We start from the raw sequence: 19198 nt of genomic DNA on the forward strand, positions 1-19198 counted from the left end.
AGAGAGACCTGCCCTTTGCACCCCACCAAGGTTACACCCTCCCCCTGCAGACTCTGGTTATCCCGCTCTCCCCCCCGAGCCGTTGGCTGGGGATTTGAGGTTGAAAAATCAGCTCAGCGGGGTTGGTTCATGCCTGCGCCTTCCTGCCTTTTTTTCCCCTGCCAGTGGCACTTTTGTTTGCTAGGCGTGGATGTTCACATTGCCAGGCGCCCCTTGGGAACCTGTGCAAAGCGTGTGTGTGTGCGCGTGCATTGCACCCCCCTTCTCCCCCGCCCTGCAGCTGCACCCTCCGCTCGCGCAAACCGGAGTCGCTCCCAGCAGGGCAGAGGGGAGCTATGGCCGATTCACCCCAGATGGAATCTGGACTCATGGATTCCGGTGCGGTTACAGCTGATTGACGCCAGCCAGGGATCGGGCCGGTTGGAGCCACACCGGTTTACAATGGGTGCGGAGCTTGGCTTGAAAACGTTGTGGAAACATACAGTGCCTATTTTTAGCAACAGTAGGTACAAACTGGCTGTGGGTTACTTCCGGCTCCGCATATCATAGGAGGCTTAGACGGTCATCTAGTCCAGTGGCTTGCAACCTTTCCAAGCTACTGTCCCCCTTATCAGGAGGCTGATTTGTCTGGCCTACCCCCAAGCTTCACCTCACTTAAAAAAACACTTGCTTACAAAATGAGACATAAAAAATACCCAGTCACTATCACTGAAAATGAGACATAAAAAATACCCAGTTACTATTACTGAAAAATTACCGCCTTTCTCATTGTTACCATATAATTATATAATAAATCTATTGCAATATAAATATTGTCTTTCCATTCCAGGGTAGCGTTTAATTTCAGAAAGGAGAACAACACAAAAACGAGGAGGTTAGTGAATCAGAAATTAACGGGCCCAGCCCCAAACGTGAAATCTCTGCAAGCTGCCTGGAAACTTTTTAAAGATGCCATAATAGAGGCACAACGTAAATGTATACCCCAAATTAAAAAACGTAGTAAGGGAACCAGAAAAGAGCCACCCTGGCTAAACAACAAAGCAAAAGAAGCAGTGAGTGGCAAAAAGGCATCCTTTAAAAAATGGAAGTTAAATCCTTGTGAGGAAAATAGAAAGGAGCATAAACTCTGGCAAATGAAGTGTAAAAATGCAATTAGGAAGGCCAAAAAAGAATTTGGGGAACTAACTTTTGACAAAGTTAGTCAAAGACTTCAAAAGTAGTAGCAAAAAAAATTTTAAGTACATCAGAAGCAGGAAGCCTGCTAAACCATCAGTGGGGCCACTGGACGATCGAGGTGCTAAAGGAGCACTCAAAGACGATAAGGCCATTGCGGAGAAACTAAATGAATTCTTTGCATGGGTCTTCATGGCTGAGGATGTGAGGGAGATTCCCAAACCTGAGCCATTCTTTTTAGGTGACAGATCATAGAATCGCAGGGTTGGAAGGGACCTCAGGAGGTCATCTAGTCCAACCCCCTTCTCAAAGCAGGATCAATCCCCAATTTTTGCCCCAGATCCCTAAATGGTCCCCTCACGGATTAAACTCACAACCCTGGTTTAGCAGACCAGAGCTCAAACCACTGAGCTATCCCTCCACCAGATCTGAGGCACTGTCCCAGACTTAGGTGTCATTAGAGGAGGTTTTGGAACAAATTGATAGATAAAACAGCAATAAGTCACCGGGACCAGATGGAATTCCCCCAAGAATTCTGAAGGAACTCAAATGTGAAATTGCAGAACTAACTGTAGTCTGTAAACCATCGTTTAAATCAGCTTCTGTACCCAGATGACTGGAGGATAGCTAATGTGATGCCAATTATAAAAAGGGCTCCAGAGGTGATCCTGGCAATTACAGGCCTGTAAGCCTGACTTCAGTACCGGGCAAACTGGTTGAAATTATAATAAAGAACAATATGGTCAGACATATAGATGAACATAATTTGCTGAGGCATGATTTCCCTTTACTAAAACCATGTTGACTCTTTCTCTACAATCTACTAGAATTCTTTGAGGGGGTCAACAAGTAGGTGGACCAAGGGGATCTAGTGGATATAGTGTACTTAGATTTTCAGAAATTCCCATCTCAAAAAAGAGATATTGGAATTGGAAAAGGTTCAAAAAAGGGCAACAAAAATGATTAGGGGTATGGAATGGCTTCCGTATGAGGAGAGATTAATAAGACTGGGCCTTTTCAGCTTGAAAAAGAGACGGCTAAGGGGGGATATGATTGAGGTCGATAAAATCATGACTGGTGTAGAGAAAGTAGATAAGGAAGTGTTGTTTACTACTTCTCATAACACAAGAACTAGGGGTCACCCAATGAAATTAATAGGCAGCAGGTTTAAAACCAATAAAAGGAAGTACTTCTTCACACAATGCACAGTCAACCTGTGGAACTCCTTGCTAGAGGATGTTGTGAAGGCCAAGACCATAAAAGGATTCAAAAAAGAACTAGATAAATTCATATATATAGATAGGTCCATCAATGGCTATTAGCCAGGCTGGGCAGGAATGGTGTCCCTAGCCTCCGTTTGCCAGAAGCTGGGAATGAGCAACAGGGGATGGCTCCCTTGATGATTCCCTGTTCAGTTCATTCCGTCTGGGGCACCTGGCACTGGCCTCTGTCAGAATACAGGACCCTGGGCTAGATGGACCATTGGTCTGACACAGTATGGCCGCTCTTATGTTCTTATGTGTTTGTGGCATCCTGATGTATGACTGTGGCCTCTTAAGTGCTGCATTTTTCGCCACCTACTTTGGAAAATCAGGCCCAACGAATGCAGGCCAAACCTTCAGAATATGGGACTGTATCCTGGAAAGCAGTGACTCCGCAAAGGATTTTGGGGTCATGACAGACAAAGAACAGGAGCTCCCAGTGTGGTGCTGTTGCAAAGGAATAGGAGGAAGGAGGTGGTTTTACCTCTGTCCATGACCTTGGTGAGACAGGTACTGTGGTGCTGTGTACGTTTCCAGGGTCCACATTCTGAAAAATTGGAGAGGGTGCAGAAAAGAGCCACAACATTGATTGAAGGGGTGGCGAAAACAATCCACAGTGAGAGACTTAAAGGGCTCAAACTATTTATTTTAGCAGAAAGAGGACTGGGAGATGAGCTGATGATGGCATATAAAAATCCTTTCACAGGGAGAAAATACCAACTTGGGAAGGACTTTATGAGTGGAGAAAGGCATAACCAGAACCAGTAACTGGACACTGGAGCCAGACAAATTCAAACGAGAAATAAGGCACATTTTTAATGGGGAGAATCATTAACTATTGGAACAAATCACCAAGGGAAGGAGGTGGATTCTTCCTTTACTGATCTCTTCCGAAGAGATGGGAGGCCTTTCTGGACAGTGTGCTTTAGTCGAACACAAGTTATTGGGCTCAGTGCATGGGGTGTCTGGATGAAATTCTTAGGCCTGTGTTGTAGATTTTATACATCAGACTATATCAGTGATTCTCAAACTTTTTTGATTAGGTCCCCCTTCTTTGTGTCTGTTGTTGTTTATGCCCCTCCAAATACATATACGGCCACCCAGCTCTGAAGGCAGAGTGGAGAGCAGTGGCTGCTGGCTGGGCGCCCAGCTCTGAAGGCAGCACCAGGGCCAGCAGCAGCACAGAAGTGAAGGGTGGCCACGTGAAAAGTTTGACATTCGTCTGTATCACTTTTTACAGCAGACTTAGAGCCCCGTTGCCACCCTGACTTCTGTGCTGCGGCCACCACCCCCAGGCGGACAGCCAGTGCCCCGCTGCCTCCAGGTGAGGGAGGGAAGGGAAGGAGAGCCTGAGTCTCAGCTGCCTCCCGGTGAGGGAATGAGGGAGGGTGGTAGGAGCGCCCAGCTCTACCCTTTATCCCTGCTTTCCAGGTGTGCACGGCCCTTTTGCGTGAGCCCCAGCCACCGATGGCTGACAGCCAGAGCTCTTTAAAAAAAAAAACCACCCTAAAAACACACCGCTCGCTCCTCCCTTGACACATTCCTGTGCCTCCCTTGGGAGGCCCGCCTCAAAGTTTGAGAACCGTTGGACTATCTGATCTAATGGTCCCTGGGACAGTAGCCTGTAATATCCTGAACAAACCATGGTGTGCTGGGTTAAACCTTATGGAACTGAGTTTAATAAATTGGAGCCCATTGTACTAAAAACGCAGTGGTCTGTGTGTTATTGAGGGATTGGATGAACTTTCACCATGGGAAGGGCAAATAGGGCAACAGCACGGGGGGCGTGATTAGGCAAATTCACTCTGGTGGTCACATCTCCAGACACACGCCATCCCCTAGGAGAGAGGGTCACCTGGATTAGTTCCAGCTGGGTTCTCCAGGGTCCAAAAGACAAGGAAAAAGTTTTTGGTGAGACGACCTGGTTTTAAACTGGCTCAGGACCCAGCAAACGGACAGGACCTCTGGTCCTAGGCGGGCCCCGGTCCTTAGGAAAGTACTGGAAGGACTTTGGCCTCCTGAAGCCCCACAAGACTGAGTTGAAGCTGTGATGGGCTTCTTATGACCAGAGGGAAAGGCCCTGTGTGGGAACTGAAGGCCTAATTGCCATCCAGAGCCCTTGCTGAAGCGAGGGGGTGATCTCTGGTGGGCTTATTACCACATGTGTAGGTTCTTTTTATTGTATTTAATATGCTTTCTCTGTAATGCTTTCGAAATCTGCTTGCTTAGAAACAGCTGTGTAGTCAGTTACACCTGTGGCAGTCATGTCGCATACCATCTCCGAGGGGAGATGCTGAGGCGGTCTGTCTTTGGCTGGGGATATCACAGTATAGTCAAGGGACCGTGCAGCCAGGTAATATCCCGGTCAGGAGGGAGAGGGACGCGGGTCTACGCCCAAGAAGGGCAAAGCCTGAAAGTTGGGCCCTTGGCAGGATCACTTATGAGAAAAATACAGGGACCGTTGCTCTGAACTGTGTCAGTCCCTTATGGCCTTAAAAAAAATCTAGCGAGACAAGCTAGGGGAGGTGATATCTTTTATTGGACCAACTTCTGCTGGTGAGAGAGACAAGCTTGTGAGCTACGCAACAGTTCTTCTGGGCTCCGTGTAAGCTCCAAAAGGCGGCTCCTTTGATTCTGCTCTTTTCTAGCCTTTGGGCCAAAGTCTCCGTTCCTGGGAGGGTTTAAAAGTCTCGGTGGTTTCGGTCCTGGGAGGAGGGGCTGGGTCTGCGCAGGAGTAAAGTGACCCAGTGGGGCAGGGTCCAGAGTGTCTGCCTGCCGGGAAGGGGCCCGGGGAGCGTCAGGGTTGTGAAATGGACTCCAGCCCCTTCTGAAACCTCCCCCATCGCTCCTCTTGCCCCGACAGGCTGCAGAGTAACCACCAGCTTGTCCCATCCCCCACGGCCTGGGGCAGGGGAATGGTTGCAGTGATTCCAGCTCAGGGAGGGGATTTTCAGGGAGCTGCGGCTGGGTTGGTACCAGGGGGGCAGGGCAGGAAACAGGATGAAAAAGGGGGCAGGGCAGGGTGTGAAAACTTGCTGGGATGGGAACCCCCCTGTTGTCAGGGAGCGGGAATTTCCCCCGGGGTGGGGACAGAGCTAGGAAAAATCTCAGTGCTGGAAGTTGAACCTACTAGCCAGGGCTGCTGTGGAATATGAAAGGGACACCCAGCGGTGAGGCCCAAGGGAGATGCCCCGTTCCGTTCCCTCACTCCCAGCTGTGAGAAATGGGGAGGGGTTTGGGATTCCTGTCCCTGGACCCTGCTGAGGGGCTCCATCTCCTGTATCAGCCTCTGACTAGTAGGCGTGTGATAACCGGGAAGGCTTCTGCCCTCCTCCACCAGCTGGGAGGGACAAGGAGCTCTCCCCTTCTCCCCACCCTGAAGCCTCCTGGCTGCTCTGAGCAGGGTGGGGGTGGGATTCTGCTCCTCTGTGACCCCCCAGAGCTTCCACTTTATCGGCCCTCCTCCCCTGTGACTCGTGGGATTGTGGCTGGGGCAACAGGTGCTGAGTGGGGGGCTCGTGTTGTTTCAGGGGCCGGTGACCTTCGAGGAGGTGGCTGTGTATTTCACCCAGGGGCAGGGGACTCTGCTGGACCCCGCTCAGAGAGCCCTCTACAGGGACGTCATGCAGGAGAACTACGAGACGGTGACCTCGCTGGGTAAGAGATTCCTGTGCCCTCGGTTATTAGAAGCCGTGGGGTCTGTGATGTGCCCAGTTTTTCTGCTCAGGTTCTTTCCTGGTCAGTTAGATTTCCCAGTCTCCTGATCCAGTGTGAGACTTTCATCTGTGCACCCTTCCCATGGGACAGGGGAGCCAGCCACGCAGTGAGGATGCCAGTTCACCCCCATCCCTCCAGCTTTCCAGGAGTGGAAACGGTGTCACAGGCCCAAGTCCCCCACACCAGCACCACCACACACAAAGATGTGCCTCATCGAAGGAGGCTTGAAGGCCATGTTCCCATCTGTGTGGTATTAGGGGATGTGCCTTTAAGGGCTGAGCTTCCTGGACAGAATCTGAGACGGGGTGCAGGGGGCAGTGAAGTTCTTCTTGTTACGCGCACAGAGTGGAAATAAGGCAGAGCTCTCACAATCACGGTGAGTACTGAGTGATCACTGGGCACTGCAGTTGGTTTGGATTCCACGTCCCCCCAGCACAGGTTAAAATCAGGGGAACGTGCTTTGTGACAAATACTCTCCCAATGCCTGATACACGCTGATCTTGCCTGATTTCACTCCCCCTGAGCAGGATATCCCATTCCCAAACCTGAGCTGATCACCCAGCTGGAACAAGGGGAAGAGCTGTGGGTTCCGGATCTCCAGACCTCTGAGGAAGGGGAGATCCCAAGAGGCACCCATATGGGTGAGTTGTTGGTTTTGGACACAGAAACCCCCTGTTGAGCGAAGGGGGGAGGGGGGGACTGTGACTTCCCCCTCCCCCCACAAGCTGTTGCCTCATCGCACCCAGGTCTGGGTTGTAGCCAGCAAGTGTCGTATCCTGATGACAGATGTCACTCAAAGCTGCCTGACTGTTTCTGGCTGTCAACTGCCAGGAGCTGCTGCATCAAACCATTGGCTTATTCTGCCTCATCGTCCAAGCACGGAGTCTCTCTTCCTTTTTTAACCTCTCCCTCTAGCTTCAAAATGTAGTAGCAGCAGGTGAAGCTGTTCAGGCCATCAACAGCCTTTCTGTCTCCCTCTCATCCCACCTCCGCTCCCGCATTCTAGGTGGGGAGCCGCCTAAATTAGCCAGTGGGGGAGATGCTCAGGAGAGAGGCATGTGTCCTAAGCTGCATCCTATGATGGGACTTTGGCACCTAAGCAGAAGGGAGACGTCTATTTCTGCTGGCGATCCACAGCTGGGAACCCCTGGATTCAGGTGTCTAAGCTGTTTCTTGCACAAAACACCTGGTGGGGTGGGGCAAGGGAGGACAACTGACAACCTTTAGCCCAGGGACTAGGACAGCGGTTCTCAAACGATGGGTCGCGACCCCGTTTTAATGGCGTCACCGGGCCAGTGTTAGACCCTGGACTGAAGCCGAAGCCTGAGGGCTTCTGCTCTGGGACGCAGGGCTCAGACTTCAGCCCGCCCTGCTTAGGGCAGTGGGGCTCAGGTTATGGCTTCAGGTCCCCTGCTGGGGCTCGGTCTACTGTCCTGCCGCCTGGAGGTGTCATGGCATAAGGGGGTCGTGGTGCAATGAAGTTTGAGAGCCACTGAACTCAGGTATTCGCCCAGCACCAGTTCAATTCCTTCTTGTGCCTGATAGGAAGAAGGGATTTGAACTTGAGTCTCCCGCCTCTCAGAAAAAATGCTGAAATCACTGGACGATGGGATCTTCTGATGTAGGCTTCACTCAGTCTCTCCCATTGAAGCTTCTCTACTTAAAAGAAAACAGTCATTGGAGGAGGGACGGAAACATTGCTCTCCCACATCTGACGTGAATGCCCTCCCCACTGGTATCTAGACTCATTCACCCTCACCTTTCCTGGCCCGGCGACTATTCCTTGTCATTCGTAGTAGCAAATAGTTCTCTTTAAGCCATTCGACAACATTGCGGGTGTTTGGTGTCGGTTGAAAGTATTCACCGAACTTGATACAAGTCCACAAATAGTTTCTGGTCAAATGAAACTGTATTTTCCAATGAATAAACTATTCAACCAAACAGTTTTCCCCCCAGCTACACTTGTCCTATTTGTTTACTGGGTGCTGGTTGCTTACTAAGCCCTCATGAAGGACAGTATCTGCTCTGAGGAGCTCATGACTTTAAGGTAGAGTGCTGCGTGCGACTCTTTTTAATCGCACTGTGACGAGTTCGGTCACAGAGACCCCCCCTTGGGACTGTCACCTGATGTGATGAATTTACCGCTGAGCAGTTTTTGGTTAAAGTCTGCAGCGTTGGGGGCGTGGCCCAGACCTGGGTGTGTGTTGCAGCAGGCTGGCATGTCTGGCTCAACAAGGCAGGGTTCTGGAGTCCCAAGCTGGCAGGGAAAACGAGCTCAGAGGTAAATTCAGTACATCAGGTGACAGTCCCAAGGGGATCTCTGTGACCGAACCCATCACACCCACTCCCGTCCTGCTTCCACTATTATGGCAGTGAGTCCACACTAGTCCCATGCAGGGCTCTAACTTAAGGCTTCTACAAATTAAAAGAACCTCCATTTGAGCTAATGTGCCGTCTCTAGATCAACTGACTAAGCAGATGCAAATTAGATACATAAAAATAAGAACTAAATCATTGACCCCTCAGGCAGGTAATTAGAAATTAGTGGTTCAGGTACCCAAAGTCTCTCATATTCCTCCATGTGTCAGATCAGCATCTTTGATCATCATGGATGGGGGAAAGGTCTGTCCCAGGTTCCCCAAACTCTCATCCCTACTGAATCTGAGTGTCCTGCCCTGGAACCTCCCAGGCTTTCCCCTTCTGGAGCGTGAGTATTGAGGAGAGTGCATGGACTTCCTGCGCAAATCTAGAACCGGCCCACAAATCTGGGCTTTTCTAGGGATTCAGAGACACATAGGAATGTTGGGCTGGCACAGACCTTGAGAGGTCATCTAGTTGAGCCCCGTGCTCTGAGGACAGGGGATGGATCACTTGATGATCACCGGTTCTGTTCACACCCTCTGAAGCACCTGGCTTTGGCCACTGTCGGAAGACAGGATACTGGGCTAGATGCACCTTTGATCTGACCCAGTATGGGAGTTCTTATCTTCTTAAGTATACTTGGACCATCCCTGACAGGTATTTATCTAACCTGTTATTTAAAACCTCCAATGATGGGATTCCACAGCCTCCCTCAGAAGCCTGTGCCAGTACTGAACTGTTCTATATTGGAAAAGGTTCAGAAAAGGGCAACAAAAATGATTAGGGGTATGAAATGACTCCTGTATGAGGAGAGATTAATAAGACTGGGACTTTTCAGCTTGGAAAAGAGACAACTAAGGTGGATATAATAGAGGTCTATAAAATCATGACTGGTGTGGAGAAAGTAAACAAGGAAGTGTTATTTACTCCTCATAACACAAGAACTAGGGGGTCACCAAATGAAATTAATAGGCGACAGGTTTAAAACAAACAAAAGGAAGTATTTCTTCACACGACGCACAGTCAACCCATGGAACTCTTTGCCAGAGGATGTTGTGAAGGCCAAGATTATAACAGGGTTCAAAAAAGAAGTACATAAGTTCATTGAGGACAGGTCCCTCAATTGCTATTGGCCAGGATGGGCAGCGATGGTGTCCCTAGTCTCTGTTTGCCAGAAACTGGGAATGGGCAACAGGGGATGGATCACTTGATGATTCCCTGTTCTGTTCATTCCCTCTAGGCCACCTGGCATTGGCCATTGTCGGAAGACAGCACACTGGGCTAGATGGACCTTGGGTCTGACCCAGTATGGCCATTCTTATGTTCTTGTTCTTATCGTTATAAAGACTTTTCCTAATATCTAACCAAAACTTCCCTTGCTGCAGATTAAGCTGATTACTTATTCTCTGACCTTCAGTGGACATGGAGAACTGTTCATCACTGTCCTCTTTATAACAACCCTTAACATATTGGAAGACTGTTATCAGGTCCCCCCTCGGTCTTCTTTTCTCAAGACTAAACATGCCCAGTTTATTTTACCTTTCCTCATAGGTCAGGTTTTCTAAACCTCATATTTTTATTGCTCTCCTCTGGACTTTTTCCAGTTTGTCCACCATCTTTCTTCAAGTGTGGTGCCCAAAACTGGACAAAATATTCCAGCTGAGGCCTCACCAGTGTCAAGTAGAGTGGGACAATTACTTTGTGTCTTGCATACAACATTCCTGATAACACACGCCAGAATCATATTAGTCTTTTTCACAGCCACATCATTGGCCCATATTCAATTTGTGCTCCACTATAATCTCCAGATCCTTTTTAACAGTACGACCACCCAGCCAGTTATTCCCCATTTTGTAGTTGTGGATTTGATTTTTCCTTCCTAAGTGTAGCACTTTGCACTTTTCCTTACTGAATTTCATCTTGCTGATTTCAAATCAATTCTCCAACTTGCCAAAGTTGCTTTGAATTCTAATCCTGTCCTCCAAAGTGCTTGCAACCCCTCCTAGCTTGATGTTATATACAGATTTGATAAGCATACGCTTCACTCCATTATCCAAGTCATTAATGAAAATACTGAATAGTACAGGATCCAGGACTGACCCTTGTGGGACCCCACTTGATATGCCCTCTTAGTTTGACAGCAAACCATTGATTACTACACTTTGGGTATGGTCTTTCAACTAGTTGTGCACCCAGCTGATAATAATTTCATCTAATCACAAGACATTCTCATAAGCAAACTAGAGAAATGTCAAAAGCTTTATTAAAATCAAGATATACTTAGACTTCAGTAAGGCATTTGATTTGGTACTGCATGTCATTTTGATTAAAAAATGACAATGATATCAAATTAACATGGCACACGTTAAATGGATTAAAAACTGGCTAACTGATAGATCTTGAAATGTAACTGTAAACAGGGAATTGTCATCAAGTGGATCTATTTCCAGTGCGGTCCTGCAGGGATCGGTTCTTGTCCCTACACTATTTAACATTTTTTTTCAATGTCCTAGAAGAAAACATAAAATCATCACTGGTAATGTTTGCCGGTGACACGCCAATTGAGGGGATTGGTGAATAACGAAGAGGCCAGGTCACTGATACAGAGCGATCTGGATCACTTGGTAAACTGGGTGCAAGCAAACAATGTGGGTTTTAATCCATCTAAATGTAAATATATACATCTAGGAGCAAAGAATGTAAGCCATACTTAGAGGATGGGGGACTTTATCATTTGTAGAACAGATGACTAAGTAGATAGCGTATTCTGCCTGGCGATGGCTAATGATTATTCATCGTCATTTATAGTTTGTCTTCTCAAAGGGGAAGTTGGCTGGGGAGTCAGAGAGGCAGTCAGTTCTCTGCCCCAATCCACCTACGTTGTGAAGACAGAGAGGTTAAAGAAAAAAATGAGCCTTTGTGCTTGGAAGATGAGGAGAAATAATCCAGTTGTAACCACTTCAGAGAAGGAAAAATTATAGATGGATTAATACATTTTACCTTTCTCAGTCTTCCCAACGGTTCTTGTGTCGTATTTCCCCTTTGCTGTTCCCCTTTATTTCCTTTCCCCCAAGCACAGAGAATGACTCCTGTCTGGATTCTCTATTTCAGCAGGTGAAGGTACAGTGAGTGAGATCAAGGAAGAGAATCCACAGCAGGAAAGTCCTGAGCAACAGGAACTGCATAGAATGTTATCGGAAAGATCCAAAGAGAATTTTTCCCAGAGTGCTGAACAGGGAAAAGTCTGCGAGAATCAGCACAAGTCAGAGAGGCACAAAGGGAAAGAAATGGGTAAAGCCATTAATTGTAGGAGAGGACTCAGTAATCCCAAGGAAACCACAGCCCAACAGAAAATCCAGACAGAAGAGAGAAAGTACACGTGCACTGAATGTTGGAAAAGCTTCAGTCGTAGTTCAAACCTTATTGCCCATCAGAGAATCCACACTGGAGAGAGACCCTTTAAATGTACAGAGTGTGGGAAAAGCTTCATTCAGAGAGTAAACCTCATTTCTCATCAGAGAATCCACACGGGGGAGAGACCCTATAAATGTACTGAGTGTGGGAAAAGCTTCAGTAAGAGATCGCACCTAAATACACACACGATAATCCACACGGGAGAGAGACCCTATAAATGTACCGAGTGTGGAAAAAGTTTCGGTCAGAGATCACAGCTTAATACGCACAAAATAATCCATGCAGGAGACACATCCATGATAACCCATGCCAGAGAGAAACATTATACGTGCTTGGACTGTGGAGAAAACTTGAAGTGGAGCTCAGAACTTGTTACACATCAGAGACTCCACACAGGAGAGATCCCTTATAAATGCTTCGACTGTGGGAAATGTTTCATGCGGAGTTCAACCCTTATCTTGCACCAGAGAATCCACACAAGAGAGACACCCTATCAGTGCCCTAACTGTGGGGAAAGATTCAGGTGGAGTACGCAGCTTGTGAAGCATCAGATGCTCCACACGGGAGAAAGACCCTATAAATGTCCCGACTGTGGGAAAAGCTATAGTGACAGCTCATCCCTTATTTCACATCAGCGAACCCACACAGGAGAGAAGCCCTATACCTGTGTGGACTGTGGGAAAAGTTTCAATCAAAACTCAACCCTGAACAGACACAAGAGGCTCCACACGGGAGAAAAACCCTATAAATGCACTGAGTGTGGGAAAAGTTTCAGTCAGCGATCAAACCTCAGTGTGCATCAGCGACTCCACACAGGAGAGAAACCCTATAAATGCCCCGACTGCGGGAAAAGCTTTAATCGGAGATCAAACCTTAGCGTGCACAAGAAACTCCATGCTGGAAAGAAACCTTGAATGGGGGAGATGCTACAACTGGGGCTCCTATTTATATTAGGCATCAGCAAATCCATACAGGGAAGATACCTCTTAAACATCCTTAGCATGGAAAATACTTCAAGCAGAGTTAATGGGCCTCTCTACCCTACAGAGCCTTGGCCGGGATAGCTCTGCTGGCAGTCACCTAGTGGATAAGCAGCGCAAGCCAACAGAGATCTTCTGCCAAAACAGCTAAACAGCCTCCCGGAAGGAGATTAGCTAAACCCACAGAAGCACTAGCTGTGTCTACACTCAGAGTTTTGCCAGCATGGCTGGGGGGGTGTGATTTTTTTCCCCACACTCTTAGCCAACATAGCTATGCCGGCAAAACTTTGTACTCTAGACAAAGCAGTTATTGGACAACAGGAGAGAGATTCTATCAGTGCCCTGACTAGGGCTGGCTACCGTGTTAAAAAAATAAAAAAATCTGTTTCCTCATTCCCACACACATCAGGGGCATTTAGCTCTCAGGGATCCAGAAGCCCATCGCTGGGGTGAGGACCCAGGAGCAGCCGAGCAGCAGCTGGTCAGTGACCCTCTGGCTCTGCCTGGACTAAGCAAACCCTAGGCAGAGGAGGAGAAGCCCCCATCAGCCCCTCCCTGCTGCAGCCCTGGCTGCTGAGCTGATGGGCCACAGGTGGGGGACGGGAGAGAGAGAAACTCCTCCAGATGCTCCCTCACCCTGGCTGAAGTTCCCCCCTCTCCATTTCCCACCCAGCCGGGATCCCCCTGCCATGGAGATGAGGAGAAGGTGTCAGGCCCCACCTTCACTCTAGACCCATGTCCCCACCCCCATCTTCCACCAGCCCCTGGGCTGGGCTCCCCCATTTCCCTCGAGCTGTTCCCTACAGGGCGAGTGTCCCTGAGGGGCTGATAACTCCTCATCTCCCCAAATCTATAAGGGTGCTGGGCTCTGGGGGATCAAAGGTTGAGACCAAGGGGGACAGGTTTTGGGAATAGAGCTGGAGTATTAAATATTGGAGCTGGGAAGCAGAGCGAGCTGAGTGCTGGGGCTATCGGGCATTTGGGGATCATGGAATAAGAGGAGGTGGAAGGGATGGGGTTAGGAAGATGATTTCTCCTATCGTTCACATCCCTGCTCCCCCTGCAATGAAACATTGACAGGGCCTACTTTCCCTAGGACCCCTTGTAGGATCCCTAGAGAAGCCTAGAAGCCTAGGAATCCCCTCTCAGCTTCACCACCTTCAGCCTCTGAGTGTTCTCTTAGATTAGGAAGTGTGGACAGGGATAGCTAGCGCATTTCCTTCTGATCCTGGCCCAACTTTCACCCCGTTTTCTAATCCAGACCCACACTGAGCTCATTTAGCAGGGTGATTGTTAGTTACCGAGTTCCAGCGTCAGGGACACAGTGACTCATCCCCAGTTCTTCTTATCTTGCTTGGGGTCATCCCAAAGACTTCTTTGTTTTTTAATAAAACAGAATGGCATAACTGAACAGATTATAAATGGATTCGGGCAGGGATAGAAAAATGTTTTGTGTTAGCCTCTGTGTTACTTGAGGACAACCTGGTGAAACAGGGATTCTTGCCTTTCCCCATGACCGCTTCATTCCTCTCTTCCCAGTTTTACCTTAAGAACAGCCATACTGGGTCAGACCGATGGACCAGCTTGCCCAGTATCCTGTCTTCTGATAATGGCCAATGCCAGATGCTTCAGAGGGAATGAACAGAACGGGGAAATTATCGAATGATCCATCCCCTGTCATCCAGTCCCACCTCCTGGCCATCAGAGGCTTAGGAACACCTAGAACGTGGAGTTGCATCCCTGTCCATGTTGGCTAATAGCCATTGATGGACCTATCCTTTGTATCTAATTCTTTTTTGAACCCAGTTATAGTTTTGGCCTTCACATCACTTGGCAATGAGTTCCACACGTTGACTGTGGACTCTGTGAAGAAGTATTTCCTTTTGTTTGTTTTAAACCTGATGCCTATTAATTTCATCATTTCCCCCCTTAATTTCATGGATCTTCTGTCCATGCCATGGAGAATTTATCTTCTCTTTATCCTACCCCTGTAGTTCCCAAAGTGGCACACGGCACAGTGTTCTCAGGTCTCCGTGCTTAGGAATTGCGCTTTGATTACTTTGATCCTAAATCAGGAGGACTGGAGCCGAAAGCATCACAGACCCAGAGGGGGAATTCGAATAAATCCCAGACACAGTATGATCATTCTGAACCTAAATCCCAGTTTCCATCTGTTGGTAAAGAGGTTTGTGGGGTTTTGCCAGCCAAGCTCTTTTGTTTGTAGGTGGGAAGGTTTCATGGTGGTGGAGGTGTTTCTTTCCTTCATTCTTTCTTTTCCCCCTTTGTTACGATGAGGCTAAAATTTTGATACATAACACAAGGCACAAAGTGCAACAGGCAAAAGGCAGTTTACCGGAGAACTCAGGTAAAACTTTTCTTCTGCATTTGAGTCAAATACAACATGTCCTGGATTTCCCTTGATATGAACATGGAAGTGTACCATAACCCCCCGTAGGGTGGCCTGTTCTCTCTTTCCTGTTGGCCATTTGGTCACAGACTTGGATATTAGTGTTGTATGACAGGATGTAGACCCGATTTACTGGGGGCTTCATGAGGCAACTGACCAGATACCAGTATAGCCCTTATTTTATTTTTTTGCCATTTTCCCAGGGGTGCTGGAACAATTTTGTACAGTCGGGGTGCTGAGAGCTATTGAACCAGCTTGTGAACCCTGTATATGATGGAAATCACTTCAAGCCAGCACCCCAAGTTCCAGCACCTAGGCATTTTCCCCAGCCTTTGCCCTGAGATGTTAGCGTCGTTTGAACAGTGATCACTATAAACAGCCACAAACACTGACGGGCGAATGTGAGAGTTGCTATCCAAAAAGCAGAGGCTAAAACGGGGCAGGAAGTTACGTCTGACCCCTAGCAGAGCTGTAAGATACAGTCAGATGGGGCAGCGTGGGAGGGCAGACAGACGCAGCCGGAATCCCGCAGGGTTTGCTTTTGAGAGCCAGACAACTGAGGCGGCATTCGCTGCATGGGGGCCAGCGAGACAAGAAGGCGAATCTAAAGGGCTCTTAATGAGCCCTCCAAGGAAATGATGGGGGTGTCTCCTGATTCCCAGGAGGTTGAGCGGAGCTGAGAAGAAAGGGAGGAAGTCAGCAGGCCTCTCCTTTCCAAAATCCAGGGTGAGCACCATCACTGAGGCCAGTGGCAACAAAGAGCTGTGACCCAAGTGCCTTACGTTTGAAAACAGATGCAGGTAGACAGTTACAAGTCTATACCCAGAGACTTGCCTCGACATACCCAGACAGGACTGTTTCTCTGCGATTGCCATCCGGATGATACTTCACCAAAGGGGGCTGCATGCGGGTGTTGTTATTGCTGGAGGTACGTATGGGAAATGTTTTAAGGGTGTAGAATATTGCGTTCCCAAGCTCCTGGAGGTGAAGCTGGTCACTTGGGGCGGGGTGGCTCTCGGAGCCAACTCAGCCTAGAGTGAGAACAGTCGACATCTTTCAACCCAGCCCAGCCAAGTGTAGACTGGGCGTGGGCCTTTACAAAGCACAAAAGTGTCCAAGAAAAAGACCTTGAACAGGGGACAAACTGGAGTTAACGAAACATCCTGGGTCTCAAAAGAGACACAAGGTCTGGCACCGCGTGAAAGGGAAAGAAGGCACAAGACAGTGTCCATTCTGGAGGCGATAGTCTGCCAGCATGTCTTCAAGTGGATTCCAGCTCTGGACAAGCATTATACAGACTGACTTTTGGGTGAGAAATGCCTTAAGAGATGGGAAAGAAACTTGTTAATAAGCATAGTCCTGAGATTGCATTTTATATATTCCCTTTATCGTAACCATACGTTTCCCATCCATATACTTGCTTCGCTCTGAATCTTCATTGTAAAGTTCTAGCAAATAAACTTCTATTTGGTGACACTATAGACCCAACTAGGTGCCGTGTGCTAGGGAGAGCGTTGAACTGAGGTGAAGCTAGTGAACAGGAGAGGGCATTGCTTTGCAGCCAATCTGTGCGCATTGTGGGTGTCCAGAAGTTGAGTGTAATGAAGCGGGGTGGGCAGACAGCTTGGAGGGACCTGTGCCTTGGGGCCAGCACAGAACTCTGGGGGCTAACGATTTCTATAGATGCAGACATGGGTCATCTCCGCTTTGCCGCCAGGGAGCCTAAGGGCTGGGGTGTGCAGATCGCTGGCCTGCAGAGGGAAAATGGGGCACTTGTGTTGCCAGGGGTTTGGGGTGGGAATGTCGGAAGCTCTCCCCACATTGCCTGTCCCCCCCTACACACACCACAAATGTCTCAGCTGGGATTGGAGATGCTGCTTCCTGGGTTTCCTGCTCGCAGAGAGTTTGCTTTTGTGACCAGAGCCTGGGCGTCTCTCGGATCCTCTCCCCTCTTCTGTAAGAGGTCACTGTTGCTGGTGCCTGCGGGAGCAGGGCTGGGTTGGGGTAGAAATGCACCGTGCTGAGCAAGGCTGGGCATTGGGTGGGGAGGGGGGCTTTGACTTCTGATTTCCCGCTTGGGAATAATCAAGTTAAATGGAGTTTCTCAAACTCCCAGAGTCCTTTGTCTTGAATAATGGGTAAAAATGGCCTTCGGTGGATGCAGCAGCCAGGGGGGAAGCTCAATCTTGAGCACTGCAGAGGACAGATTCCAGACCTGTCAGAGCTCTGGGGTTTCAGACCTTTCTATGGGCCTGGAGGGTTTTGGGGGGATGGGAGGGGGTTTCCCTTGTCTACAGGGGATTTTCTTTATAAAACACTCTTCTCCCAGCAAATAAGGGATATTGTTACTTAATACTTTGCATGGTAACTGGGTTTTTGGCCCCTTCTTTTTCCGTATCTTTAAAAAAAGGGTTATAAAAATCATTACAGGTGGCTGTTGCCACGGAAACGACGCAGGCCGAGGTCTCTGTATTCCAAACCTTGTAAAGCTCTTCACATTGGCCCATGACAGGGGAGGGGCAGGGTGCTCACACGAACTGAGCATGCTCAGTAACCTCTGCTGAAGCCACTGCCCCTTCACCTGCCCTTACTTGGCATAAGATTCTGCTGACTGCTTTTTACAAGGGTTAAAAAGGGGCGAAGGGGACAAATCGGAGGAGAGGCGTGGCCAGGGTCAAGGGGTGGAAACTGGGGAAAGGGGAGGTGCCCCTCAGCTTTCTCCCCTGCAGTCGCCACCACCATCGCTGGTCCTACAGCAACACTGGTGGCAAGCGTAAGAACGGCCAGACTGGGTCAGACCAAAGGACCAGCTAGCCCAGTATCCTGTCTTCTGACAGTGGGCAATGCCAGGTGCCCCAGAGGGAATGAACAGAACAGGTGCTCATCGAGTGATCCATCCCCTGTAGTCCACTGTCAGCGGCTGGCCAAGGTAGGGACTCTTGCCGACACGACTGCCACCAGTGAGACCTCTGCTGCCAGCAGAAATGGCCAAGGAAAGCAAAAAGGGGAGGGGGGCCTGGTCAGGAAGAACTCTTCTGTGGTGATTGCACGCAGCTGGGAACCGCCCTTCTCCCCCGCATCCCTTCTGCCGGCTCGGGGGGGGGGGGGGGGGTGTGCCAGGTGGCCACTGCGCTGCCTGCCACGTTATCACCATCTGCCATAGCCCCTCTGCCCACTGCAACCTCCTCTTCGTCCGTCTGGGACTGTCAGGGCCCCTGCCCCATCCGCCCCAGGAAGCGCAGGGCCCCACATGTTTCTTTTTTTGCTGGCAAGTCACCGTCCAGTCACCTGTGATGGAGCACAGTGAGCAGGGGCGGCGGGTAATGGAGGCTGGGGGAGGCTAAGCCTCCCCAAACTGCATGCTGTGGAGGTGGGGGGGGGAGCAGTGGTGAATTACCACACAGGCTCCCCGGGCCCAGAGGCCCCAACCAATTTGTGGGCCCCAGAAGTTCGCCCCCCCCCCCCAGCCATGGTCCCGGGGCTAGAGGCGCTCAGTTTCAGGGCTAGTGGGGGGAGACAGTGGAAACGAGCAAACGGGGGTGGAGCCTTCGGAGGAAGAGGTGGAATGGGGTGAGGCCACTGGCGGGGCCGCAGGGGGAAGGTGCGGAACAAGGGATGGGCTCCGGCCTTGGAGGTCTGGCCATGGCCGAGAGCTCCACCATGGTCCCGGCCGGGGTTGAGAACTCAACCCTGGCCAGGGCCGAGCTCTCAGCCCCCCGCTCCGTAGCCCCAACTGAACTGTCATCCCCTCTTCCCTACAGAGGTGGGGCGGAGAGCAGCGAGCGGGGACGTGGCCTTGGCTGGAAGAGGGAGGGCGTCGTCTGGAAGAGGCAGGGTAGAGGGTGGGGCAGGAGGCTAGCCTCCCCAAGGGGAAACTTCACCCG

At 49.6% G+C, this 19198-nt stretch overlaps 1 protein-coding gene across 1 annotated transcript in view; it reads left to right on the forward strand.

Moving 5' to 3' along the window:
• The window catches only part of LOC144274154 (uncharacterized), a 78591-nt gene extending 61796 nt beyond the window's left edge, over window positions 1-16795 (forward strand). Inside the window, exons 13-15 of the mRNA XM_077832798.1 lie at window positions 5966-6092; window positions 6680-6793; window positions 11625-16795. Coding sequence (XP_077688924.1) covers window positions 5966-6092; window positions 6680-6793; window positions 11625-12841 — 1458 coding nt within the window. The 3' untranslated portion in view covers window positions 12842-16795. The remainder of the gene's footprint in view (window positions 1-5965; window positions 6093-6679; window positions 6794-11624) is intronic.
• The last annotated feature ends 2403 nt before the right edge of the window (window positions 16796-19198 follow it).

This window comes from Eretmochelys imbricata, chromosome 14 (genome assembly GCF_965152235.1).
Source record: "Eretmochelys imbricata isolate rEreImb1 chromosome 14, rEreImb1.hap1, whole genome shotgun sequence".
Classification (NCBI taxonomy): Eukaryota; Metazoa; Chordata; order Testudines; family Cheloniidae; genus Eretmochelys; species Eretmochelys imbricata.